At 39.6% G+C, this 26794-nt stretch overlaps 2 protein-coding genes and 1 long non-coding RNA gene across 7 annotated transcripts in view; 2 read left to right on the top strand and 1 right to left on the bottom strand.

The window, feature by feature from the left end:
• Positions 1 to 26794, bottom strand: part of BCKDHB (branched chain keto acid dehydrogenase E1 subunit beta) — a 1150961-nt gene that overhangs the window by 255842 nt on the left and 868325 nt on the right. The window lies entirely within an intron of this gene.
• LOC125688660 (uncharacterized) lies at positions 6776 to 13989 on the top strand. Of its 2 annotated transcripts, none has more exons than XR_007374823.1 (4): positions 6776 to 6822; positions 11582 to 11782; positions 12417 to 12518; positions 12638 to 13989. It is a non-coding gene; the product is annotated as an uncharacterized LOC125688660 (long non-coding RNA). The 2 variants fall into 2 exon arrangements; XR_007374824.1 differs by having other exon boundaries at positions 12414 to 12518.
• The window catches only part of IBTK (inhibitor of Bruton tyrosine kinase), a 57580-nt gene continuing 50054 nt past the window's right edge, over positions 19269 to 26794 (top strand). For 3 of the 4 annotated variants that reach the window (XM_048934861.1, XM_048934862.1, XM_048934858.1), the window contains exons 1-2: positions 19269 to 19468; positions 25598 to 26269. In XM_048934861.1, coding sequence (XP_048790818.1) covers positions 25946 to 26269 — 324 coding nt within the window. In that variant the 5' untranslated portion in view covers positions 19269 to 19468; positions 25598 to 25945. The remainder of the gene's footprint in view (positions 19469 to 25597; positions 26270 to 26794) is intronic. The other variant, XM_048934859.1, reaches the window with a different exon arrangement.

Below are 26794 nucleotides of genomic sequence, written 5' to 3'. Positions count from 1 at the left end.
AAGCCTGGCAGGAGAGCTCACTGAGCTCCAGGTGCTGCTGCTGTGTGTGCATCCCTCTGCCTTTGCTCTGGCTCAGCATGTCTGATGTGAGGGATGTGAGCGGCTGCTTCCAAGTTCATCCAAATACAGCTGAGAATTCAACATGCTGGAACAGGTCAGGGTGAATTTTCAGTCCTGCTTTATTCTTGCTCAGGAATGCATGTCTTTTACTTTCAAGCTTCCTTTGACAGATTTCTGTATGTATTTGAAAATGGTAATATTTTTTTTTCACTATGTTCTTTTTTTTCTTTTCTTTTTTTTTTTTTTTTTTTACAATTTAAGGTTTTAACAATTTAAGGTCTAGGTGACCCAGACTAAGTTCCGTATAAATTCTATGTAGGTCAGACTAAACCATTACAGTTAGAACTCTTCTTTGTGCAAAATAAGCCTTCCTATCTTAGTTCTTTTCGTAAGACTGGAAGGACTGTCTTCTGTTTTCCTCTGGATCTCACTGCAGGACAGCTTATACAGGCAGGCTTCACTGGGAATTTGGTGTATTGGTTATGTCCACTTGGGATGTCCTGTAAAGAGGCAGCAAACAAGCAGTCTGGTTGCAGCCCTGGGAAATCGTCAGAGCATGTCAGTCTTAGTATGGCTTGGGTTCTAAGGGGTCTTAAAGATCATCTAGTTCCAGGTATCTGCTGGATTAGTGCCCCACAGTGACTGCCTTGCTGCACACAATTGCTCCTAACATTCACTAAGATCAAAATCCTATTTCTTGGGCCAATTTGCATTTCTGTTGTAGTCAAAGTGTGTGAGGGAGGCACCTGGTTCAGTCAAAGTGCTGGACTCCAGCTTTCATCTGCTGCTGATTTCTAGGGACTAGAAGATGGCATACCTTAGTGAATTTGCAGTCAGAAATGGGAAAGCAGAACTGAACCACAATCCCTCCTACCTGCAACAAGCAGAGCCCCAGATCTGCTCACAATCTGGGCTGAGGTATTCCTTACACATCAGGACACAGCTAAGCTGGCTATGCAGGCCATGTTTTTGCACAGTTTGCTCTGCTTCCCTGACAGGAACAAAAATGGCATAGGAAAAGCTCAGCAGGTTTGGGAGCAGATGAAGTTTGATGCTCTGCTGTCTTCTGTGTTGTATTTCAGTGTTTTTCAGTCAGTGTTTGTGAGGATAGCACAGTCAGTCAACAAAGGAGCAAGATGACATTTCTCCTTCACTCTAGCACCAGTAATTCCCCCTGAAATACTGTGTTCCGTTCTGGCATCCTCCAACTAGAAAAATGTTGAGAAACAATGAAGAAAGAAAAGAAAGAACAGTAAAAGTGATTCAGAGGCTAGATCTGTATTAACTTACGTGGAAAGACAAAATTATCTTTAAAAAGGTTTAAAAATTTTGCCCAAATAAAAGGCCAAGGAAGGTGCTGTCTGAAAGCAGACTGTAAACCTGAGTGAAGAAAGGAATTACTTGTAGTAATTCATGCTGGTAGAGACAGTGGGATAAAATTCAGGAAAGAGAACTGCATGTTTGTTGTAAAATAAGCTTGCCTACACTAAGGAGCTGTGCTATTTTACCTTAACTAATTAAAGAAAGTAATTCAGAATTAGTAATATCATCTCTGTTGAATAAGCTGGTGAAGACATGACTCTAGCACATAAGTGTGCTCCTGCTGTTGCTGGAGAAATGTCTCAAAGGGTCTCAAAGACCACACCAGTAGGCAGATGCGTGTCAATCTGGATGTATGAAAGGCAAATTCTGGATTTTTCCTGACCACTTCTTGATCATATCTTTCCCTTAGTTCATGGTTGTCAGCACAAGATTCTGTGCATTTTTTTTTCCACTATTTCTTTAAGCCAAGAACCTTTTACTTAGGTCCAATCTTTTTATCCCCTGGAAGTTGACCAACTATCTTTAAGTCCAGTATGGTGAGAGATGGAAAGGTGAAGGTAGGGGGAGTTAATGCAAGAATTGAGCATTTTGAGAGGAATTAATATCTTTGACTTTCCCTTTGCTTCTGTGACATTGTGGCCAAACATCAGAGTGTCCTCTGCAATCACACAGATGATAAAGAGTTTGCTTGGACATTCTCTGTCTAATAAAATGATTATCAGGGTCAAAAAAGCTTTCTCTGTCCAAATTTGCATGCTTAAAAATACACTATCAGTATTTAATGTTATAATGAAGCATTATGTGTGTCATCACTATTTAGACTGTGAAAATTAATTTTACTGTGTTTACTGAACAATTTCAATATCTTTTATGGGTATCATGTGCATTTTACATTCGAAATTCAGGTATAATTATGAGCCTGCTGTCAAATGGTTTGAAGTCTGCTCCTTTAAGTTTGTTACTCTTGAATATAGAATGCAAAAAAACCAACCAATCAAACAAAAATCAGTCCTGAATAAAAAGCCAACATCTTACTGATTTGGAGCAAGAATCCACCTTGTCTAGCATTTTGCCTCTTATGGTAGCCAGCACATATTGCTGAAGAAAGACTATAAGTTGCTTGCAAACATGAACTCTTCTCTGGGCGCAGATTACCTCCATAGAAACACAGTATAGACATGGAATACACTGAAGGGTTGTACTAGCATTAGAGTGAGCCATGTATATGTGCAATTCATTTTGTGGGGATTGAGGAGAGAGGAAATAACTGTGATTACTTTGACCCACATTTGGGGTAGAACAGTCACGGCCTACAGCACAGACTAAACATCATTCTCCATGTTGTTTCTCCTACGATTCATACCGCAGAGGGGTAAAAGAGCTGAGAAAACAGCTTCCATCTGCAGCTAATCTCAAGGCAACATTATCATACAAGGAGTTCCCATAAGTGGGAGAAATGTGCTTCTACAAGTCACACCCTTCTCTGAAGTACTGATTTAAAAATATTTTTGTTTTGTGATGTTGGAAAGGAAAAAAAGGGTGCATCACTTAAAAGCCAGCAGAGTTGGCATTAAAACAGTGTTGGCTGGGTGAGCCTCCTAACGTGGTGGTGCAGGCAATGTAGCAAAATAATTCCTGCTTCAGCTTTCCTGACTGGGGAGAATTAATGGCACACAATTAGATCCAGACTGGCAAAAGTTGTTTCTTTTACAACTAGTAAAATATTCTGAAGTTCAGAGTGTAAGTAAATACCAAGTAAATAAAAGGGCCATTTTAAAATTAATGTGGTACAAGGGAAAATGGCCAGAAAGCAGTTGTTAACATGGTTAAATCCTCTTTAGATCATACTGAGAAAAAAAGATCACATTGGAGCTTTCAGTGCTGGAAATGTTTTATTGCTTTTAATATAAATAGGCAGATTATAGTTATTACCAGAACTGGGAACTGATCACACTGGGTGCGGAGGTCTTGGGTTTGTTTAAAATGGGGTTGGATACTAGGCTGCCAGTGTTGTCCTGAATGGCAGTTTCAGTATCTGATATTAACTTTACCGTGAAAAAGCCAATTCTTAGCAAAAATACATGGAGGTAGCTTGTTACATTTATCATAGAAGAGCAGTCTGCTCACTTTTTCACACTTTCAGTATTTCTTCAAGCAACTGCTGCAAGCAAGGAAACAGAACCAGATGAGGCAGGAAAAAAGGACCAAGATTTGTTCTTCACTGTGTTTCCAACTGAAACAACAACAACAACAACAAAAATTAAAAAATATTGGCATCTATTGCTTCTACATAAAATAAAGGTAGCTTTTATATATTCTATGACAGCTGAATCTCCAGTAAGTTGGCATTTTCTCCATCATCCAATATCAGTGTGGATATTGCCTTTGCTTTGCTAATCTCAAATTGCCAGGTCACAATTCAGAGTTGCAGGAGAACAAAGGTAAATTAAATAGCTGGAAAAAATCAGGGGAAAAAAGACTAGCCTCAGACAAGGTTTCATTTAACGTTGCTAGGAGCTCTGGTGTTGTCTAGACCTGTTTCAAAAACCTGTATTCTTTTGCTTTTCCTTCAGGAAATAATACCTTTACCCACCTTCAACTGAGTGGAGCCACCCAATGGAAAACTATATAATGCACATACTGCCAGTTGCTGTTAAGTTTGAGGCTGTGGCTAGAGCTACAGTTATCTCAGTTGACCTATTTTGAACTGGTTCACGTCTCTCTAGCCTTACCCTGAATTCTGCAGTAAAGATACAGGCTGCTTCATTTTCGCTTCCAACTTTTGTTTTCATAAGTGACTGACACTGACAGACTGACAATGAGATTGTTTTCCACTTTCCAAGTAACAGAATCACAAAACATTCTGAGCTGGAAGGGACCTACAAGAGTCATTGTATGGGAACTGCTGAGTCACGGCCTGAACCTCTGATTAATCACCTGAGGTGAGCCTTGAGTCAGCCAGAGGAGCACAGGTGAAGGCAATTCACCTGTGCTGCCGGAAGGGGTGGAGCCAGGCTCCACACCTCCTGGACCTATTTAAGTATATCTTCTGGTGAGCTCAACCCAAGGGTAAGCTCTTCCACTTATTCTCTTTTTGTGATCGTTGTCTGCTTTGCCTTACTCTCTTGATTATATTGCAATTATAACATCTTGATATCTATTGATTATACACAATTATATTGTGATTATAACATCTTGGTTATACAGTCATCAAGTCCAACTCCTGTCTCCACACAGCAGCACCCAAAATTCAAACCAATTGTACCTATATTTTAGCAAAACTACCAAAACTATGCCTTTTAATTGATTTGCCATCTATACAGAGGGTATTTTGGCATGTTGAAGAGTAATGCACATTGGTGAACATCCTCAGATGCTCTCTTTACGTTTTGAGAGCAGTATGATTGAATGTTAATGGAGAAAATGGTTTTGGAAAATAAACAAGAAAGTGCTTTTTAACTGATCTTTAAGAATACACACAATATGTATGCTTTGGAAAATATTTAAGATACAATCACATGCTGCATTTCCTAAGCAAATCTATCATTAGCATGAGACTCACCTTTTCAAAACTGTCCATACAAACATCTGTATGATTTTGCAGATACTTGCCATCGTTCTGAAATTCCTTTCTCCTAACAAAAGTTAATAAAAGCATCAGAAATAGACAGAGAGTCCAACTTGGGTCTTCTGGAATCAATAAAAATCTTTAACCTTTGTAACGTCATTCACAATCAGCTGAGCCAAAAATCTGCCTTTGTTACAGCAAAGGGAAAAAATGTTGATGATATCATCCTCAGCCTTTTAGGACAAGTCTCATCTATTTTAGTGCATTTGTGGTAGTGAATAAATTCAACCTGCAAACTTTTGTCAGCTTCATTGATCAGCACTGAGGTTTCACAGACAGCCTGAGAAGCATGCAGCTCCTTAAGCAATTTGACAGCTATAAGGTGGCATCTATCGCTCATGTCCCCAGTACTGTTTGGCTTTGGATGGTGTAGCAGTAGCTGCAAGAACCCACTCCAGGAAGGTAACTGTGACTCTTCCATCCACAGTCTGATAAGGGTGGTTTCACAGAGGTCATAGTGCAGGCTTTCTACTATCTGGCTACATGAGAAGCAGCACATCAGGATTGCTCTGTTAGTACTGCTACTGCTTGAGTTCAAGGCCTTTAGGGCCTGGAAGAAGGAGTTACTGGCCATCAGAGCTTAGTATGTCTTAAGTGCAATATCTTACTTCCTTTAGGCTCTGGAAGTTCCCTTTGAAATTATAGACTGTGAGTGAGTCCAGCTGTCGGGTTGAATGGGAGCCTCAAGTGCATGTCAGCTTCCTATTAGGATGTTCAATTGTACATTTAGCTCCTTCATGTACAGGCATGTGCATGGCTGACTGCTTAGCTTGTATATTTTCAGGCTGTCCCAGGAGAATATTTCAGATCACAGCTCGACAGTTCTACCTTTCACCCACACATAGAGGTGTCTTAATTACTTTTATATCTTTTATCTATAGGGTCTGGCATTCTCAGGTATGCTCTGAAAATCCTACTCCCTTAGAGAGACAGCACGTTGCCACCTTTTAGGAGCACAGTGTGACTGCCAAAATTGTTGGCCACAGTTTCAAGAGCTAAAGACTTTGGTGCGTTGGTAAGCAGTAACAGTTCCCAAAAACTGAGTGAGTTACTGAAGTTTTTGTGCTTTGCCTTAACTCTAAGCATTTCATTTGGGGTCTCTTAAATCTCTCTGAAAGACAAATAACCCTGGCTTTGTGAAGCTGAGCAATGAGACATTACTGACTTACGTATTTGTCTAGGACAGGGAGTGATTATTTTTAAAAAGATGTTGAGCAATGTAGAAAATGAGTCTATGTAAGCAGAGAAGGAAGGCATATGTTGATCTTTCAAGAAAGACTTGAACTGGCATCTTAACAGTGAGACAGACAACACAGGAGTCATGAATGCCACAAGTAATGTGACACTGCAGATGTTTTAAATAGGAGCAGAAGCTCCATGTAGATGTTTTCATCTGATTACACAATTACTTTTCACGCTTGGAATTAAATAGTTTTTCAATTCAGACAAGAAAAAGTAATTCCCATCTTTTATAGTTGCCATTTACACGGTGAAGATATAGAATGTGAAATCTAGGACAATCATGATGTTATTTCCCATTTTTCTGCTTTCTGAAGAAAAGATTAACAATTCTCACATTGTATGGCAACTGTTGAGTCATGTCCTGAACAACTGATTGAGCACCTGGGGAAAGGACCCGGTCAGCTCTGGGAGCACAGGTGAAGGCAATTCAGCTGTGACCAGAAGGGGTGAAGCCTGGCTGCACCTCTCTTAGGCCTCATTTAAGGGCTGACTGTGATTGGGGAAGGATTTCTGGTTGGAGATCTCTCCTTTGTGGTGTTTTCCCTGTGATCCTAGATCTTTGGAGGCAGGTGAGGGTTTATTTGTTTGTGGGTTTTTTTTTTTGTTTGTTTGTTTTGGTTTGGTTTTGGTTTTTTTTGGTAGCACCTTTCCATCATGCTAGTCCCTTTCTCATTATGCCTCCTGTGTAACCATTCTATTGTTTTGATCTTTCTGATTGTTGCACGTACTTTCTTCTTTGGTTAAGGCCCCTTGTTTGCTTCCCTCAGGGCAACTGATAATATGCTGATAATTAAATCCTCATAACATTAATTCAGATAGCTTTGTGTGAGTATGAATTCTCATAGAAAATGTGGGGAAAAAACCCACCACATCAGTAAATGTTGTGATTCTGGAAGTTTGATTTAACTTCCAAACAAGCATCTAAATTTTTGAATCAGGATGCTTTTCAGTACTTCTAACTATTTATTAGTTACAGAGGTACTTTCATCCCCAATACTCAGTCAGTGCCTCTATAAGTCAGATAATACTGGCTGCAGATTCCCAATGAGTAGAATAGCACTACTTAAGAATTGAATGTGCTACCTTTAATATCAAAATATCTCTCTTAGGAATAGGGAAAAAATGGAATTAGCATTTCTTGTTACTGCTGAAATTTTACTATTCAGCCTATAATGAAGAAAGAAATAGTTATAATTTGGGCAACACTTAATAAATCTCGTGTGTTACCTTGTGGATGTAGTCTTTAAGAGGGTTTATTTGTTATTCGGCAATGTTTTTCTTAATGAATGGCCAGAATGCATCTTGGAATTACTTTTTAATAGCAGCTTCATCTTTGGGAGGGGAAAAAAGTGCTTGAATTATTTAATCTGAAAATAAAATAATCTGTAGGAAGTAATACTGTGTGCTAAAAGATCAAATGTTGTGCTTCAAAATGAAATGGAGCTACTTATGTCTAGGTAAATCTTCATAATGTATGGTATAGGTCTTCAGGTGGGTGTAGAAGACACTTTTCATCCAACTAATTGAAAAATATAACATTATCTCAAAGTTGTAGATTTGAACAAGCCTTTTTTGTGTGTTTGCATTATGTTTGCTGAAGCAGAAACTCTTTAAGCAAAGATGTCCAGTGGATTTTGACAGGAGTAGTTTTAGTTTGTTGAGCCTACAATTGACTTTTTGTATCTGTTTTAGTTTCAGCTGGGATGAAATAGTTTTCTTCAGGATATCTATGATGCTATGATTTTATTTCCTAGGAGAAAAACAATGTTGATAGCACAACCATGTTTACATGTTGCTGCTAAGGAGTGTTGTACAGAGCCAAGGCCGTTTGTAGTGAAGGGCCCAAGGAGCTGGGAGGAAACAGAATTAGGATGGTGACTTAAATTGGCCAAAGGGATATTTCATACTATGTGACATCATGCACATGGAGTTTTGAAGGAGTGGGAGTTTATCTGGCTCTCTGCTGCTGCACAGGGGCTAGCTGGGTATTGGTCGGGGTGGTGCACAAATTACTTGTGCGTCACTTGTTTTGTATACTCATATATGGATATGTATAGTACTAAACATCTTTTCCTTTTCTCTATCTTAATAAATCATTTTATCTCAGCCCATGAGTTCTGAGTGACTGTGGTGCTCAGCCACCTGCTGGGTAAAACCACAACAGTATCTGAGTGGTTGGCTTTTTTTAACTGCAGTAATAAAACACTTCAGGTTTAGGGAAACTAACCTGTCTTATACTTACATAGGCTCATTTATATTTTTCAATTACAACAAAGCTTCTTTCTCATGTAAAGGAGAATGGAATCCTGCGTAGAAAAAAAAAAAAAAAAAACGAGATCTGTAACAACAAGCTTTTGCTTGTGGGTATCTTAACCCATAGTCTCAGCCACTACATAGTTGCCCCTCTGCAGTAAATATTTCTTCACTAACATTCCAGAGGTGTATTACGTGCAGCAAAATGGGGGGGAAAAGTTTTTGTTGTAATGGGAGGAAATTACTTCAGGTACAGTGTTAAATGCAAATGATAGAGTATATATTTTGCTTACAAGATGTTCTTTTTATATGCACAATATTTTGAAAATAAGGAACAGATTTATTTTGAGAGCTTAATGTCTTATTCACTTGCTTCTTATTGAAAAGTTGATACCTTTTGAATACTTTTCACTTTTGATGAGGCAATTATGTTCTTTGTAGCTACAGTATCTTTCCAGTATCAGACTTAGCCCTTATTACAGTTATGATAGACTAAATTACAGAAATGGAAAGACTCTATTAGGTCAAATTGAATTTAAAATTACAAAAGTTGCTTGATTTAGATTTCAAGTATCTCCACGTTTCAGTTTCTAGCTATATTCCATGAATGGAAGTGCATGCCATACTGGACACCGTCTATACAGAGACAGAAAGTTCAGACCTTTATCTCAATGAAATGTCTAACTTGTCTGTTACTCCGTGTAAGAGAAACAGATGTCCAAGTCCTTAGGGGAAAACAGTACTTACTTCTCACCTCCCAAGACAGCCTTACTTTAGGAGAAGGGGCAATGAGTAAGAAAGGACTACAGGTGCTGCTTCCAAACTCTATGCCCTGCTATGTTCCTTTGGGAGGTGGGATGCTGATTTCCACAGAAGTAGAGCCAGGCTGATGCTGAGCTCATTTAACCATCTTTGTTCCTTATAAATTTCTGCCTTCCACTTCTGCACTTGGGAGCCTGATTAAAGCTGTTCACTAGATAGCACTACTTAGTTCTGAATGTGTCTACAACTTCTATGGCTCTCTGATACGCCACACATTTATGAAGAAGCTCTTCAGCTGTTAAAAAGCTCTCATGGCAATGCAGAGAGCATCCTGGGGATGTCCAGTGTTTTCTTTCTCTTACCATAAAGAGCAGCCCCTAGATAATATAACATGTGCATGAAGTATTAATGTTTCACAGCAATCAATGTATTTGTAAATGCAGTTGATCTTACATTTTGATGTAAGATGAGAGTTACAAGCTTGTGCGAAAGACCAGTAAGGCTTGTGACAGAGTCTCAGACCAGAGCTTTTCTCAGCAGCAGCTCCTTTTCCTCTCCTGTGCAAGCCTTGTGGGCAGCTGCCAGCAATCCAGCTCCTTGCTCAGAAGCACAAACCTTTTTGGCATTCATCTTGCAGTTCTTTCTTGTGCTTTGAGAAGTATTTAGCTCTTTAGCAGTTTTTCAGGTGTATTAGGTGGATGCCTAATGTTTCAGCTGTATTAGAATAGGCATTGCTGTGCCTGCTGGCCATATATAGAGATTTATTAATACCATATGAGCTTGTGGTGGGATGAATCAGTGCTGTGACCTAGCACTCTGAAGGTAGCGGGATCACATTGGTTCGTAAGCTTTCCGGAAGAGAACTCCTCAAAGGGGTTGCATGGATTTTCCTTGTGAAGTACATGTGTTTGGGGGTCTCTGAGAAGCAGTCATAATAGAAGTGCCTGGGTGCACTACAAATTGCTTTTTTTTTTTTTTTTTTGCTTTCTTGACTGATGAAAGAATAATAGTTTTGTTTATCTGCCACACTGTCTTAGTTGGCTGGCAATTCCTATTCTCCTTTTCTCTAGATTGTTTTCCTCTTTTTCTCCTGCAGGACAGATTGGAATGAAAGATCTAATTTTCTCCTACTTTGTTTCCCATGCAGTCACTTATGGGTATGTGTACAGTGTCACCTTACCCAAATGGCAATGTTTTACAGAGGTACAAATTAGTAGGTACAAGCAGTACGAGCAATATAAAGAGCAAGACAGGACATAATCAAATCCCTGAGTGAGAGAGAAACTAAGTCTTATACCATCTGGACATGACTTTTTGTGAATTTAAAATATTAGTAGGTGCTGAGGCATCTGAAGGCTCAGCAGCATATGCCATTTTTATGTGAGGAGCAGCTGAGTCCCAGAACTGAGATTTACTAGCCACTAAGGGGAGAACTCTGTAAGAGAGTGGAGAGTTTGCTTCCTACTCTTCAGAAGAAGCAACATTTATAATTCCTGTTATTTTCCTCTCCTTCAGGCTGTCCTTGTATAAAGTCATGCCTGCTTTGGTATTGGGCTATGTGTGATGTCAAAGCAAAATGCAGTTGTGCGAGGATATTGCCTGCGCTGGCAATGCAGGGCCCTTTGTTGGGAGGAGCTGCAAAAAAAGCTGTCAGTAATCCTCCCAGACTGGAGAAGTCTGAGCATAAAGCTTAAAGTCATAGAAAAGCAGGATGCAGAAAGAAGAGGACCCTGAGGAGAGCTTGTAACAGCAGTATCCTACAAAGTAGCCAGTGAATCACCACGCACTATCTTATCATGAAGGTCCATTTATTTGAGCCTATTTATTTCAAAAATCTCATAGTGTCTCATCCATTTCACAGCTCTGCAACATGAATTACTTGAAAATTTGTTAGTGCAACTCTGAGCTCCAAATACATCGTTTGGATATCTTTTGCCCCAGTCTTATTTCTACGTGCTTTGGTGGAAGGGTAACATAATGCCACTTAGTATAAAATGTGCATGCACTGGTAAGAGCATAATAAAGGTTTTGTTGTGCTGCTATGTAGCTGAGCCAAGACATAAGACAATGCTGAGATGAGACATTGCTGAGAACACTTCACTAAGGTAGACAAAAATAATTTCTCACAGGTCAGCTCATTATGGTGCTACTGAAGTGTGGGGAAAAACTGACTCCCGAGTTATACTTTTCCTTTTCTTTTCTACTTATTTTTTTTCCTGTGGAGGGAGATGAAATGAACCAAATTTACTTAATGAGGTTTGGCATGAAAAATGATACTTATTTCTTCCTTCATATTATTCTCTACAAAAATAGAGCTGAGAGAGCAAGGAAGACTGCCTGGCAAACAAATGAGAATGCTCAGAGAATTGAAAATTAGGAGAGAAAAGAAGGGGCTAAAATAACACTTTCCACTGTGCCCAGCCCCCTCCTTGAGATAAAGCAATCATTAGGACACAGTGGGGCCATGGAGCAGGAGCAGCAGGAGCTCCCTGAGGTTTTCTTAAAGCCATGTGGGTGAGTGAACTGATACCCAGCAGTTACAGCTGGGAGTTGCATCTGGTCTTTTGTTTTAAAAACAAACTCTTTCACCTGGGAACCTTTCTTTACTAATCATTTCCTATGCTCTTTTGCCTGTATTCTTAGTGGCTTCTATCCTATTGGCACTGTCACTATGCAGAGAGGCCAAAATGGGGATTTGACTTGGAGCTCCCTGGCCACCATGGTGACTTTGAAGTATTTTCTTCTGGGGTTACGTGCCTCTGCTGAAACATCCACTTGTGGTCCGGCTGGCATTATGTTAGTATTCCAGTGTCACTGGTGATAGGAAGAGTGCCAAAAGGTGCTGTGAGCTGTGTGGTGCTTTAGCCTATCTTTTCTTTGTTTCAGAGCTGTCCTACAAAATCCCTGCCTCTCCATCTTATTCTCTGCCCCAGGTTGTTATTTCCACGGCTGTGCTGTAGTTTGCGCTGTTGTGCTAATTAAGTTTGAGAGATTTGGTCTGATTGAGGATAAAATAGGAGAGTTTTCCTGAAATTCATATTTACTTTGGGATGTAGTCACACTACGCTCTAGTGAGCAAGTACTTGTTTGTAAAAATCTGAATTTGATCCTGTATGTAATCCCATTCTTAATGTTTTTTAAAAAGCAGCAAGCTGGCTAAACTGTTCTTCAAGATGTAACAGTCACTTGTTCTGGAAGCAATGTACTGCTGGCTACGGACTTAAGTAGCAACAGTTGGGGAAGGATACAGGTAGGGAATACACAGATGTACTTGAAAGTCTTCTGAAAAAGCAGACTTTTAAAAATGAAGAACAAATCAATATCTGCATTTTTAGCATCTTTTTTGAAATAACTCGCTTTCTATTTCAGTTTTTGAAGTACCGAACATTCACTAAATTGCCACTGAGAGATTCGGAGCACAAGTCCTTTAACTTCTATTCCAAGTGATGCCAAAGGAAAACAGAACTATGTTTGCATGGAGTGGCATCAGAATTGCAGCACGCTGTCCCTGTTTTTTCAACCTGCACTTCAGGTCAGCCTCCCTGCTCTGCCAGACATTCCAAGGCAGGAAATGGTCCTGCTGTCTGCAGTGTAGCTTGTCGAGAGCTGAGTAATACTTAGCACAAGGATAGCTTTTCAGATAACCACTGGACCAAATGAAAGTGGGACTGTGTTGACACATTCTGATTCAGAAGGAGATATCTACATGACTAAGGGACGTTTTCAATTTCTAGGATCTAGAAATAGAATTGCAAATTTGCTCTAGTCTCCATGAAGTATCTGGATGGGGTGGGTCCTCCTACTCTGCATGATACCAGCAGGGTAATGAAAGAATTGTATTTTCTTCTGTGTTAGGAAAAGAAGGGGGAAGAATTGTCCATCTGCTGGGCTCCTTTCTTTTTGCCCTGGCTGTCGGGTATCAGATTTCCTTCATCTGAGAAGGAATGGGAGTTTCTCACAAGTGAGAAAAGCATACCTTCCCCAGCAAGTGGACTTTCCAAAAACTGGGGAAGAACTAATATGACAAACGTTTTCCTGGCCAATTAAATAGAAATCGCATGTTACTTGCTCTCCCTATCTTTGAATCTGTTTAATGTTTGAATTGGTTGAAACAAATATGAATAGATGAAACGTACTCACTTTGGCTCTAGTTACCACAACTATTTAGAACAGCTAAATAGAAGTTAGTCAGAAGATAACTTTCCCTGATTGTACTCTATGAAACTATACACATTCACCAGAAAATTTAGTATACATGATTACATTTTGAATTATGCTTTATTCTTAAGGCTTTTCAAACAGCTACTAATAAAAATATCCTTTTAAATTTGGTTTTCCTGAGTAACCAGAGGACGAGGAAAGCAAACATGTTTCGGCAGTGGCATCTAGTGGTCAAACTTCTGTGTAATGAAACTATGAAGGGAGACTGCCATTTTTCAAGAAAGAAATTTTCTTTAAGATAGTCTGCTGTAGGAAGTGTAAAATAATTAAAAATAATAAAAAAAAAAGCATTTGTTTTTTGTTGGAAATGGGAATTTTGCTGGAGGATGTTGTCTGTGTTACTGTAGCTGGTAGCAGGGTATTTCAAAAATTGTAAGAAAAAACATTACAAAAGTGGCATTTTTTTCTGGTTTCTGTGTAGCCTCACTTTGCTTATGTTTATGCTACCATGCTCTAGTGCATCCACCAGACTGCAGAAATCCATCCTACCAATCGTGAATGTATTTGTCAACAATGTTTATTTGTCATCACAGAATAACTACCTCTTGGTCAGAAGAAAAGTGTTCCTGTAGGCAGCACACATGGCTGCCCAGCAGCACTGCACAGTTCAGAGTGAACATAACTATAGGAACTGGCTTGATTCTCAAGGGGAATATATTTATGAAAATGTGATACAACTTGAGTGTGGTGAGATATGCAGCAATTGTACTTTTTGGGCTCCCTATTTTTGTAGGTATAAATCTGAGGCTCAAGAACAGTGTTGCTGTGTTCATGGAATCATAGAAGGGTTTGGGTTGGAAAGGGCCTTTATGATCATCTAGTTCCAAACCCTTGCTTGGATAGGCAGGGACACCCTCCTCTAGCTCAAAGCCACATCCAGCCTGGCCTTGAATGCCTCCATGGAGGAACCATCTACAACCTCACAGGGAAATCTGTTCCAGTGCCTCAGCTCCTTCACAGTAAAGAATTTCTTCCTAACATCTAGTTTAAGTCTACCCTCTTCCAGTTTAAAGCCATTAGGGTTATTCAATCCACAGTGTTTCACAAACATTTACAGTCTTAAGGCTTATAGTTCTACTAAAACACCCTTCCACTGATAGTATGATAACTAAGCATTCGCACTGCACCAACCAATGCTACCAGAGGAGGCAGAAATACAGTCTTTGTACTTGGAAGCAAAAAATTAAATGAGCAGAAACAAGTTTATTGACTTGGAGTAACTTTATTAAAGCTTACAAATCAGCATAGTGTATGAAATTGATCAAAAATTATGCATCAAATTTGTAAACCCAGAATAAATTAAGCAAATGATCATTTCCATAATGACTACTAATCAACCACTTCACCTGATTTTATTTCCAATGGACTCTAAGTGGTATATGAAACAATGTACATTTTTTTTTAATGGAAAAATACTCGTAACCTGTCAGTAACTGTGGCTGTGATTCTGTGATCATGCACTGCAAAATGGCAGTTCAAAGATAGGCTGCTGCTTGAGTTTTGCAGCTAGAATCCTCAGCAGAAAGTCAGGCAGCTGATTCAAAACTGCTAGAATCAAAGTTAAAGTCCTTAATCAAAACTGCAAACAATTTTTTAAACATTTTATGTATTTCCTGATTATTGTCAAGAATGTAATTTAAATCTGTGCAATCTTTTTGAAGTGGGTTTAGATGGTAGCAGTGTATGCTGGAATTACTTGAGAGGAAAACCAAACCTTTAAATTTTTATGGTCCCCCTTCTGGTTTGGCATAGTTTTGTTTCAAAATTTCTAGAAACAGAAATTCCACATGTGCCTTTTGTAGTTTCACTTGCATCTTCATTTGTAATTTTATTGTTTTTATTTAGGTTTCAACACAACTTAGACAACCAAAATCATAATCCACCCTATTCTGCAGTGGTGACAGACACAGGCTCATACAAGGGACAATTTAAAGCAGGTAACAAATTCCTGTTTTGAAGAGTCCTATCTGAGGAGGCTATTATCTCTGATTCTGCATGGAGACGGACCGTGCTGGGAGTGACTCACAACACTCAGTGAGTCACTGGCATGGCTGAAATTAGCTCAAGAAAACTGTCTGAAATCTTTAGACACTCAACAAGCTCTTCAGTTTTTACTGCAAAATTACTCTGGTAATGCTTTGAGCTACTAAGCAAACAGTATCTGTGATGTCATCTGAGTGCCAGAAGAGTTTTCAGACTGTAGATGGCACTGCAAGGTAAGTACAAAGGTGCGTGTTTATTGTCTGTACAGTCACTGCAATTCCATACAAAGCTATGGGCAGTGGTTTGTTGTTGCATACAGCTTGTATGGCTTGTAACTAACTCTTATTTCTGGGTCTGTGGATTAGCATAGTAAGAGAAAATAGACTTTGAATATCAGGAGTGCTCTCCCAGTTTAATTAGACAAACTGGAGATCTTAACAATGTCAGAGTATCTGATGTGCAATGGCTACATAGAAGTTCCCAGCCTTGCCAGATGAAGAATCTGCTTTGCTTAAACTTGTTGAATGAAAGCTCTTGTGTGCTCAGGTGCATCTTCATTTTTCTGCTTTACTTTCACAGGAACTCTGAAGTAGTCAGACGAGACCTCAGGAAGTGGTCCATATGTTTCCATCCTCCTCTCAATTCTATTTTATCCTCAGACTTCTCCATACTTTTCTCAGGTGGAATTATGGAATTTAGTATACCTGTCTCTCTGAGTTTCTTGATAGGGTTTCTTAATGCAAGATATATATATATACTTTATAAATTTAGAGATACATTAGTGATATATATATATATATATATAAAAATCTTAAGTGTGTGGCTATCTGATAAATAAGTAGTTTGTTTTCTCGCTTGGCAAAGCAAAAATCTTCCCTGCTAAGAGGTCTTATCTTCTACTGTTATCTCTCTAATATGAATTCTCAAATATTTTATACTCTTCTGCTCTTTTTAAGTTCATAAAATGGAAAGATCATGAGGAATTTATTTAGTATAAGAAGAAGATAAGCCTGGAGTTGATTAATTTTTTCTTCAGCGGAGAGTATTACTGCTGCCAATAAGAATTGTTGCTAAAGACTCCAGAGGACACTGGTAATAATTAGGCCAGCTGAGGCATAAAAATAGAAATGTGAATGCAGAAATCCATCACTAGACACTTAACTGTAGCTCAAAAGGAAAAAGAAATTATTTCCTTTTTTATATAGACTCAACTTCTAGATTGTTGGCTGATAAAAGTAATCATCATCTTTTTTCAAGATTCAGAATCTGTTATGAGATTGTTACAATGATAGCCCAAAGTACAGAACACATTTTTTCCTTACTGTGACTTAATACCTTCTCTCCTAACTATTCCATCAGCCTTAAGCTTGGGGCAGTAGACAAACAACATAACTTTGTCAGTATTTCTGACTTCTCTGGAAGAGTGGAAAGGATTTGTAGCTTGCTAGAGTTATGCTTAATGGGGTAATGTCCACCTTGCAGTTTAATCTTCCCTAGCCTTAAGCAAACATACACATTTGGAGTACAGTCAACCTATAACTCCCTCAACTGTCAGTGAACTGAGATGCATACTAACACACACACAAAAAACCCTCTATAAGTTAATTGACCATCTCGAAATTGACATTCCTCCTCAAATTCTTGAAGAACCTTTTTAAGTGTTGCCTATTTATTTATTTATTTATTTGAGGGATTTTTGACTGCAAGTCTAAAACTGCTACGAAAGATCACAGTGGTCAGAGACACATTTTTTCCTATGACAATTACATGTTGATTTGTGGTTATTCAGACCTTTCTGCCACAGGCTCGAGGAAAAAAAAAAATAGTTTTGAACAGTCAGGCACGTACTACATGCTTCAAGTATTCACAAACCTGGCTGTTGCACCATCCATTTAGAAAAGACACTTCAGTGTCTTGATAAACAAGAAAACCATTAAACAGGTTCTATTTAATCTGTTTTATAACTATTTACCTTATCACCACAGTATCTCTCTGCGAATCAAACTGTATCATCCTCAGTCTATGAACAGCATTCACTAGTTGGCTGCTTTTGAAGAACTGACACAAAATAGCAGGAATTTCCATTACTGGCCTATGTGCTGGGAACAATTAGAAAAACCTCAACAATAAACAATAAATAAAGTAGTTAATATCCTGTTTTTCTTAAAACGAACGAACTTGCTGAAAGACTGTTGTTTATTGTCAAAGTTCCATCTGATCCAGCAGACTGTTTCAGGTCCTATTTTTGTATTCTTCACAGTTGTACTCTGAGCAGTATGAAAGAGAAAGTACCCAAAGGGCACTCCAGCGTATTAAAAATTATTTTTCTCATATAGAATCCATTATTGTTGTCTTGGACCTTCTTCTCCTTTAAGGCTCTTGATCTCTCCACTGTTCTGTTTACCTCTCCAAAGGATGCCTGCCTCAGCTATTAGCTCAAATTCATTACTGTACAACAAAGCACTGTTTATGGCTGAATTCAGCTGTATTTGGACCTCCTTATCTCCCCAGATAGTCATTACTGTTCACAGGCCAGCTGGCAGCATACTTGTACCAAGGCCACCTCTGAAACATGCTCATGATTGAAGCACAAAAAAGCTACCAGTAGGAAAATAACACATCAATAAATTTCACACAGCATGCAAGGTTAGTTACCAAGGGGACTGACTGCTGGAAAAGCCAAACCTTTGGTACAGTGAAATACAGAAAGCAGACTGTAGAGTTCACATTAACTTGATTAGATGACATGGATAAAAATGCCTGTGATTCACCAACATAAAACTTCTGCTCTTTTTATTTTCCCCAAATTAAACTGCTGCTGCTAATTACATGCATATCTTTTTCAACATCAAATTTTTTGAGATTAAAAAATAGCTAGGTTGTTTTAAACTCCTTAATGCTTGCACCGCTTCTGGGATAAAATTGTGGCTTTGAATAAAGATACAAGCTATTAATTAAAGCCTGTCTTTATTAATAAAGCCTGTCTTCCCTTTCTAGTTTGCAAGTGTTCTGTGATTTTTTTCTTCTCTTTTTTTACTCTGTGTTTTGCGTTAGGTATCGCCTATTTTGGTTCCTAGCTTCCCACCCTAAAAAGCTAACCTTCATCCTCTTTCAGAGTAATCTGTAATGTGTCCTTCTTATGATATCATCCAATACATTAAACTGTAGTACTGAGTTGAGACCTTGTGGAGCTTACTTCAGGCACCTGAGATATGGGTAATCTCTTTGGATGAGAATTTTTCAAGCCCTTGTGCATAAACCAAGCTTGCGAGGTGCAAAGCCTCACAAAAGTCAAACTGTACCATGCTGAGTGCTTGCTGTGTCAGGGTGAAAGTTACGCCGACTTAAGGCAATGTGTGTCAATCAAGCCCTTTGGTGCTTTCTCCCACTTCATTGCTTTCTGAAGGTCTGAGGGCTGATTACTGAGTGATTGCTGTTTGAGTCTTGCAGCGAGGTGCTGCCCTGCCACTGCAGCCATTACTTCCAGCTCTGTGGCCACAGTTTTCGTTTCCTTGTGAAACCTGACTGGAACTCGGTAGTTTTCCCTCCCACCTGCTCCTTCTCCGCACACCACCTCCTCGCTCACAACGCTACGTACACCACACCCACCCACCCAACGCCCGTGGCCGCCATTTTGATTCAACTCCCGTACCGCCCAGGAGACCCCGCCCCCTCCCACTGCTCCCGCCCCCCTCCTCGTCGTGTCATGCAATCCGAGCTCTGCCGTGAGGGGAGGAGCCTGGCCGACGGTCGCAACCAATCGGCACCCGATGTGCGGCGGCGCCGCGGCCAATCGACTGCTCGCTTCTTCGGGGGTGCGGTGTCCCTGTGCCCTGCTCTGCTGGCGCAGGCTTGTCGCCGCTGCCGCTGCTTGAGGTGCAGCGGTAGCTGTTGCGGCCTGGCCTTGTTTTCGTTCTATTTTCACTGAGGATGAGCCCTTGTGGTGCCCAGCGCGCGTCCTGCCCTGTCCGTCCGAGCCCATTCATCTAGCGACTGGTGAGGGGCGGGCCGCAACCTGCTGATGTGTCCGGAGGGAGCCGGGCTGGGGGGAGGGCGGCGGCTGAAGGGGTAGAGCATAGGGTAACGGGAGGCAGCCCCGGGTGTCGGCAGCAGCTTCTTTTTTCCCAAGCTGGAGGTTCCCGGGCCTGCTTGCTCTTAGCTCACCCCGTGGCGGTGCCGGCAGCGGTTCTGCCTCCGAGCAGCAGCACCGGGGTGCTGGCATCGCGTCGTTGGCTAGGGAGGATATTTCCGTGCCGCCCTGCTAGGGCCAGCTGCCCCATCTTTGGCACCCGGCCCTCCCTTTGCTGACGTGGTCAGTGGAGCTGTCGGTCTGCATGGAAGCTGACCGCGACTTGTGGTTTACAGAAATAAATAGGAAGACACCCGGATGGGTGCTCTTAACAACGTTTTTCCCGAGGTCTTAGTTCTTTCAGTAAAGTCAGCCCTTCCCAAGACTTGATGTATTTATTTGACATAGCTTTAAGTACAGGAAATTCTAAGAAGCGTTTTCTCTACATTGCTCTTTTGTTGTGAGACAGATAAGCTGCACATCCAGAGCAGGATCCCAGTATGTTGTGGAAATGCCCATAACTGTATGCACTGTACTTCTCTGTTACTGCTTCACACTGTGATCACACACACAATGGCCCAGGGTTGGAAGGGACTTCAATGGTCATGAATCTCCAGCCCCCCTGCAGGGCCACCAACCTCCCCATTCAATACTAGAACAGGCTGCCCTGGGCCCCATCCAACCTGGCCTTGAACGCTTCTAGGGACGGGGAAGATAATGTTGTTCTAGGGGTTAAAATGTGCAGAGGGTTACTGAATAGGTTAAACACTCTATGGATATGTAATTTCATGAATAGGAAATTATGATCTTGTTATTGTTTAAAGGCTTGGTCAATGCGCTGCTTGTAGCTGAAAGGTGTGTTTGGTGATGTTTATCTAGGAGTTCATTTGTGTTCAGTGGCTTCTCATAATGCATTCTTGAGGCTACACTGTTTAGTGTCAGTGCTACCTCTGTTATATTACCATTTAGCTCCAGTTTGCTAGTCTAAACTACTTTAGTATTTATTAGTGGAAGCTGTCTTCAGTCAACAGAAAACTCTGGAAAATTAGCAACATGTTAGCAAACAAAATCTATGGCTTATGGAACTAAAACTAGGTTATTTTTAATTTTCATTAGCTTAATAATTAAATAGTCTTCTGTAAAGTTTGGTTTGGGGACAAATATTTTCAGGATTACCATGTTGTTGTGGTTACACATTTTTTGTGATATTAGGAAACGAGTCTGAATGGACCTTGGAGAGCATTGTTGAATGTCAGCATGCTTGTTCAAAAATGAAAACAAAAAAAGCCTCACAAACATCCAGGATATCTTTAAGAACTCGCAATGCCCTTATAAGGCTGGATTTGCCTCATTGTAGTGTATGACATTGCCTGTTGCTAATCTTCATGTAAGCTTCTAGCAACTTACAGTCAAATGGAATATAAATCGATTTTGTGTCTTTAAAGCCACATTATTTACACTGTTAAAAAAAAAAAAAAAGATTATTAGGGTTGATGAGAAAACTTTGGACTTTTTTTTTAATGCAAAATAGAAACTCCTACTTTAATTGTAGGAAAGCCAAATATTTGGTAATTTTTTCACTGAGTATATCCTAGTATATAGTTGAAATTTAGGAATGAATCAACACCACTTAAATAAATCCTTTCAAAACAGTGAGTGAGATGAGGGGAGGTTATACTAATTTAATGATCAAATAAGATACTGAGAAATATATTCTCTTCTGGGACAGGTAGCTGTACCTGGAGCATTAACTCCCAGTGCACTACGTGATGTTATGATGTGGAATACTGATAACCAAAAATCATAAAACCATGACAATACTAAAACAGCTAGAAGCAGGGTTTCAAATCAGTGTCGCTAAGTTATCAATACAGTTACTGTAATGCATTGTGCATGGGAGATGCTAAACCAGTGATCTGCCCAAAAGTAGCAGTGAATTCTCATCACTGCTGCTAGTTTTCTCTTTCATTTCTGTGCCAGGATCGCTGTCTCCTGTGCTCTTAGGACCAGAAAAACACAACTGCAGTTACTGTCTGCTGCCTTAGTGTGATGTTCACATCTATATTAGTCAGATTTTGATTGGTACAGTACTGAGGGTAGGCTTTTCTCAGGAATGAATTCTAGTATTAAATGTGTGCCTCCCAGGTTGGCAGCTTCAATGTCTGTTTCTGGCATCCAGCATATGATAGGATTTGTTACCCTTCTCTTCTATCAGCACCCCTGTACTTTTAAGGCAGGAACAAACAAACTGAAAGAAGAAAGAAATTCAGGAATGTGTTGGTTGAGAATGTGGTCTGACAGAAGTGGAAGTGAGCAGTCTGGCATTTTCCTTTATCCATTAGCTTGTGATCTCTCTGTGTTCGCTGCTGGTGTTCTAGGCATCGCAGAAACTTTGCTGTGTGTGCTGTGCCAATGGTGCATTTGGCAACTGAAAGACAGTAACTGAGAAACACTTGCAGTAAGGTCTGCCTCTTTACTAGCATTTCTGCTGTTTCTGCATAATTGTTACGAGATTTCTTGTTGACAGAACTTAATTGATCATATAGTATATACTTGTTTATTCTGGGAAGCATCTTGGATAACAAAAGAGCTAAACAGAACCTTTGGACGAAAAGACTGCTGACTTACCAAAGGACCCCTGTAAGCAGCTTTGATACCCTGCAAGATTTCTAGAACTCCCAAATGGGAGATTGTTTCTCTCTGCTTTGTTTGTTATACGCAAAGACTGAATAGAATCTCAAGATTTCATCTAACTGCCCTCTGATGTGCATAATCTTAGTTTCATTCTCAAGAGAGGTGTTTTGACTGTGTTCTTAGACTTCTTAATAAAGTGGCACGTTTTTGGAATTCGTAGAGATCACTTTAAAGAAACTAATTTGAGACAAGTACAAGTGACTGTAACTTTTCCAGCTGTAGGAGTTCTGATTCCTTAAGGTCTGATGGCTCCTCTCTGGCCAGAGACCTTATATGTAGTGGGAGGTCAGATAACCGTGTGTTCTTGTTCATTGGGAGGGTAGATACTCTGCTTTAGAGTCCTTCTAGTGGCATATAGGGATGAACAGGACTTTCTGAAAATAAGCTGCTAATGCTTTGGTGTAGGGAAGGAGTTGTAGCAGTAGGTCTCTTTTGACACCGTGCTGGAGAAGCGCTGAAGTGATTGGGTGAAAGTGCTGTCCAGGAGGAGGTTTGACAGCTGTGGTGTGGTGCTGCTTTGCCCTGTCTGGGGAAGAGCTGAGTGGGAGGGTTATAGGGTTAGGGTTATAGCTGAGTGGGCTATAAGCATGTCCGTTAATTTGAACTCCAACCCATTCCATAACAAAAATGTTCAAAGGCTGATAATGTTATTTACCTTTTTGTCTTTCAGTAATTACAGCATTAGGAAAAGACTAGTGTTCTGAGTATAGTTAGTGATGAGAACTCTACAGAAATAGCTGCAAATACAAAGCAAACACATAACCAAAGGCAACATATATTCTAGCCCCTGGAGTTTCCAAGTTTAAAAAAATGCTGATGGTCTTCACGCTTCAGGCTTCCTTGTGGTGCTGCTGATTCAACTGGGACTTCATGTACTAGAATTAAGCATTTTTAACACCACTTACAGGGTTTTCACATAAACATGAACATCACAATTTTAAAGTTTTAAGATTTCACTTAAGGACCTACTTCATATGTAAAAATAGTCAGATATGATTATTAACTCATTTCAGGTGTTGTAATAGCATGACTGTGTTATTGATGTTTCAGTCTTTGTTGAAGAGGGTTGTAAACTTGAACAGCAGCTTTCAGTCTCAGAACTTAAGGTGCACATGTCAGTGTCCTAATGTAGTATCTGTTGTTGTATGTTATAGTAAGGAGGGCTGGGTTAGGGTGACTTATAAAGAAATAATTCACATAGTTGCAGTATCATCATAATGGAATTACTGTGTGGTAGTCAGGACTGTATTTTGGTTTTTGGACTCTTAGGCTAGAGCTCAGGTACTTTAATAAGTAATATATAATATTATAATAATGACTTTTTTCTTATTTGTGGGCTCATTTATTGTAGTGTTTCTCATGGTGTAGTTTCTTTTTTTTTTTTTTTTTTTTTTTTTGTACAAGTTTCTTCTTCCTTCTGAATCATTTACCCATGCAATTCAGTGTTGTAAACAGATGAGTATCAGCCCAAGGGATGGATGGTATGCCATGGGGCATGGCAGGGCTGCTGCCTCGAGTGGCAGTGCCACTTCCTATCAGTTTATGTGACAAATTAGTTTTATTTGTGACTTCTCTGCATATTTTTTCTCTGTGCTTGTTGATTTTATTTTTCTTTCTTGTTAGCACTAATAGCAGTGTCTTAAAAATTAATGCTATTAAAGATGTGCTTCACAAAGCATAAATTCATACTACTCCACAACATGGTTTTATCACCTAGTTAGAGTACTGATAGTTTTTCCTATAGATACCCCTATATATTTTAGAATAGTTACCATTTAGAAGAGTTTGATGCCCTGGGTATCTGGGCTGCCAGTAGCAGCTACCTGTTATGCCTTGATTCCTTGGAACAGCGTCAGGCCATGTACTTGAAACTAAAGCTTCCTTTCAAATCTGTGATGTTGGCTCTCTTCTTAGTATAAGGATTTAAAGAAGATAGAAAGAGAAATCCAAAAAGGTATGGGTTAAACTTTGTGTTATTGCAGAGGTTTGTATGCTAGTTGGAAGACATAAACTCACTATGGCAAATGTAAGCTAAATGATTGTGGTCACATTTGGACTATAATGTTAGATATTTCTAATGTTACTCATGGACAGGGATGAGGGACTCAATTATAGTGAATAAAAACTATTTTTTCCCTAATCCTTGAAATTGATTGGAAAGTACATAATGAATAACTGTAGTCTGTAGGTTTCCATTCCAAGTGTTTAATCTTTTCTGAATGAGGGAGAATAGTAACTGTCAGAGGTTTTTTCATAGTATGTTTCAGTTAGTATCTTTGGATTAGAGTTGTGCATTTGTTTACTTCCTGTTGAAAGTTTAGATTCCATTACTTCCATTACTAGTGTTTGCTCTAAACCTTGTGGCAACGGTTGATAATTCTTGAAATAGGTGGAATGGGATTTCTGTTTTCTTTTCCAGCCAAAGTAATTTTCCTATGACAAATCCTTGCAGATTGTGACATACTAAAATACGGTTGTGTGTTGGGTACCTGAAAAACGATGGCAGCATGCTTTTAAAAGGGAGAGCAAGGAGTTTGGTGTGTGTTTAGGTTTATATTGATTGCTGAGCTGGGAAGGGAACAGATTATTATTTTTTTCTGAGAGTTACATTTTATTTATCCATCTTTCATGATATTGTTGCCTGACTTCTTTTAAACACTTATAAGCTTCCTGCTCGTTCCAGGAGCTTTACACCTTTGCCTTGCAGGCAGTCAGCAATCTGAATTCATTTGTGTGTACAAGTTGCTTTTCTTTCTTGCCCGTCTTGCTGTCCTTCCTCACATTTGTCAGCAGCTCTGGAAGTGGTGGAAGGGAACCTTGCTGTTCATTGTGCAGAAGAGACTTAGTAGGAAGAGGGTGGGTGGCCTAGAGCTTAATCCTTTATTGCAATGGCAAAGGGAAACTGTGGTGGTCCTTCTCCTCCTCCTGGGCAAGACTGGCAGAGCCAAGATGTATTCAACATCTGCTTGGGTTTCTTTTGTTTTGGTTACTCGTTTTCTCAGCAGTCCTTCAGTTCAGTCCTTGCTTCCTGATAATTAATAAACTATTGAGGTCCTGAGGTGGCTGGGAAAAGAAGTTGTTGTTGTTTAGATTACTTTTTTTTTTCTTGTTCATCATGTAGTCTCAAAGATTTATGTCAAAGAAGGGGAGGCATTACATTCCAAGCATGGGGTGGGGAAGGGATTCATGGGTTTTTAGACTGGCTAAATGCCTGACTGAGCTCAAATGGCATTAGACAAGTCAGTTAACTCTTCCTACTTTGCTCCTGCACTTGTAAGTTCTAGTACGATTTAACTTTGTGTAGCTGGTGGGAGAAAGGTTTTTTTTATTGATTAATCTGTTCTGTTTTGTCCTTTTTTCAGGTCTCCCTTGCAATTATGGAGTTTTAGAAGAATAAAGGAGTGTGGAGGGGGAATCCCCCTCTCCACACGTAAGGTAGTCAGTTCACTTCAGAATTTTCTATGGACAACAATATTTGTTATATATGATGGTGAAATAAGACTACTTAAAATATATATATTTTTAAGTATTTATTTGGATCAAGTGCCAAACATAACATTACAAAGATTTCTGATGGCAGCTCAATAAAACTGGATTTGCATCTTTGGAATTACAAATCTGTGAAGGCACTGTGTTGTATACTGAGTTGAGTGCCTTGATATTCTTAATGGTTGTTCCCCTTAAGGAGAGGAGCAGCTTCCGAAGTGAAGATGAATTCTCTCATGCCAGACTGCACTTCTAAGTGTCGATCTCTACAGCACGCTTTGGATGTTATTTCTGTAGTAACCAGAGGAAGTGAAGGCCAGATCAAAGCCTTTCTTTCTTCTTACTGCTACAATGCTGCAACTATAAAGGATGCCTTTGGTAGAAATGTTCTACATCTTGCTTCATCCTGTGGCAAAAAAGGTGTGCTGGACTGGTTGGTTGAGACCAAAGGAGTGGATCTGTTGGCAAAAGATAAAGAGTCTGGATGGACAGCTTTGCACAGAAGTATATTTTATGGATACATTGATTGTGTTTTGTCACTACTTAAGGTGAGTATTTGCAACTGCAGTTTTTCTTGATATCTGTAAGTTTTAGAGTTGTATCAGTCACTGGAAAGTGTTTTTTAAACTTGACTGAAAGCCTCTTGAAGGTTATCTTAGTATTACATTTAGAGCATAGAGCACTGATTTACTTGAAATTTGTCTTTGTATTTCTAAAAGAGGTCTGTCTTTGCCCACTAAGAAATCAGCACTGAGTAAGGATCCTCAGGCAGTTGTGGACTTCCCTGAAAGACTGGGAACAGTGTGTTAACAGTATCAGGCTTAGGATCTTAAGAGTATAGAATGAACATGATGTTAGAGAAAAGATAGTGCAAAAATAGACTCTTCAATCTATTATGCCAATTAGTACTTTTTAGAGAACACAAAATATAAGATCCACCCAAGCTTATGTTTAAGATAGAAGCAATTCAAAATAATGCAGTGTTTTATTAAACTTATTGTCATTTCATTTATATTTTAACCAGGGCTTTTTAACCACTCATTTCCCTTTGTTCCTTACATGTTATTGCTGTT

This window comes from Lagopus muta, chromosome 2, assembly GCF_023343835.1.
Source record: "Lagopus muta isolate bLagMut1 chromosome 2, bLagMut1 primary, whole genome shotgun sequence".
NCBI lineage: Eukaryota > Metazoa > Chordata > Aves > Galliformes > Phasianidae > Lagopus > Lagopus muta.
The sequence above is the reverse complement of the archived record's forward strand: the minus strand, read 5'-3'. Positions and strand labels throughout refer to the sequence as shown.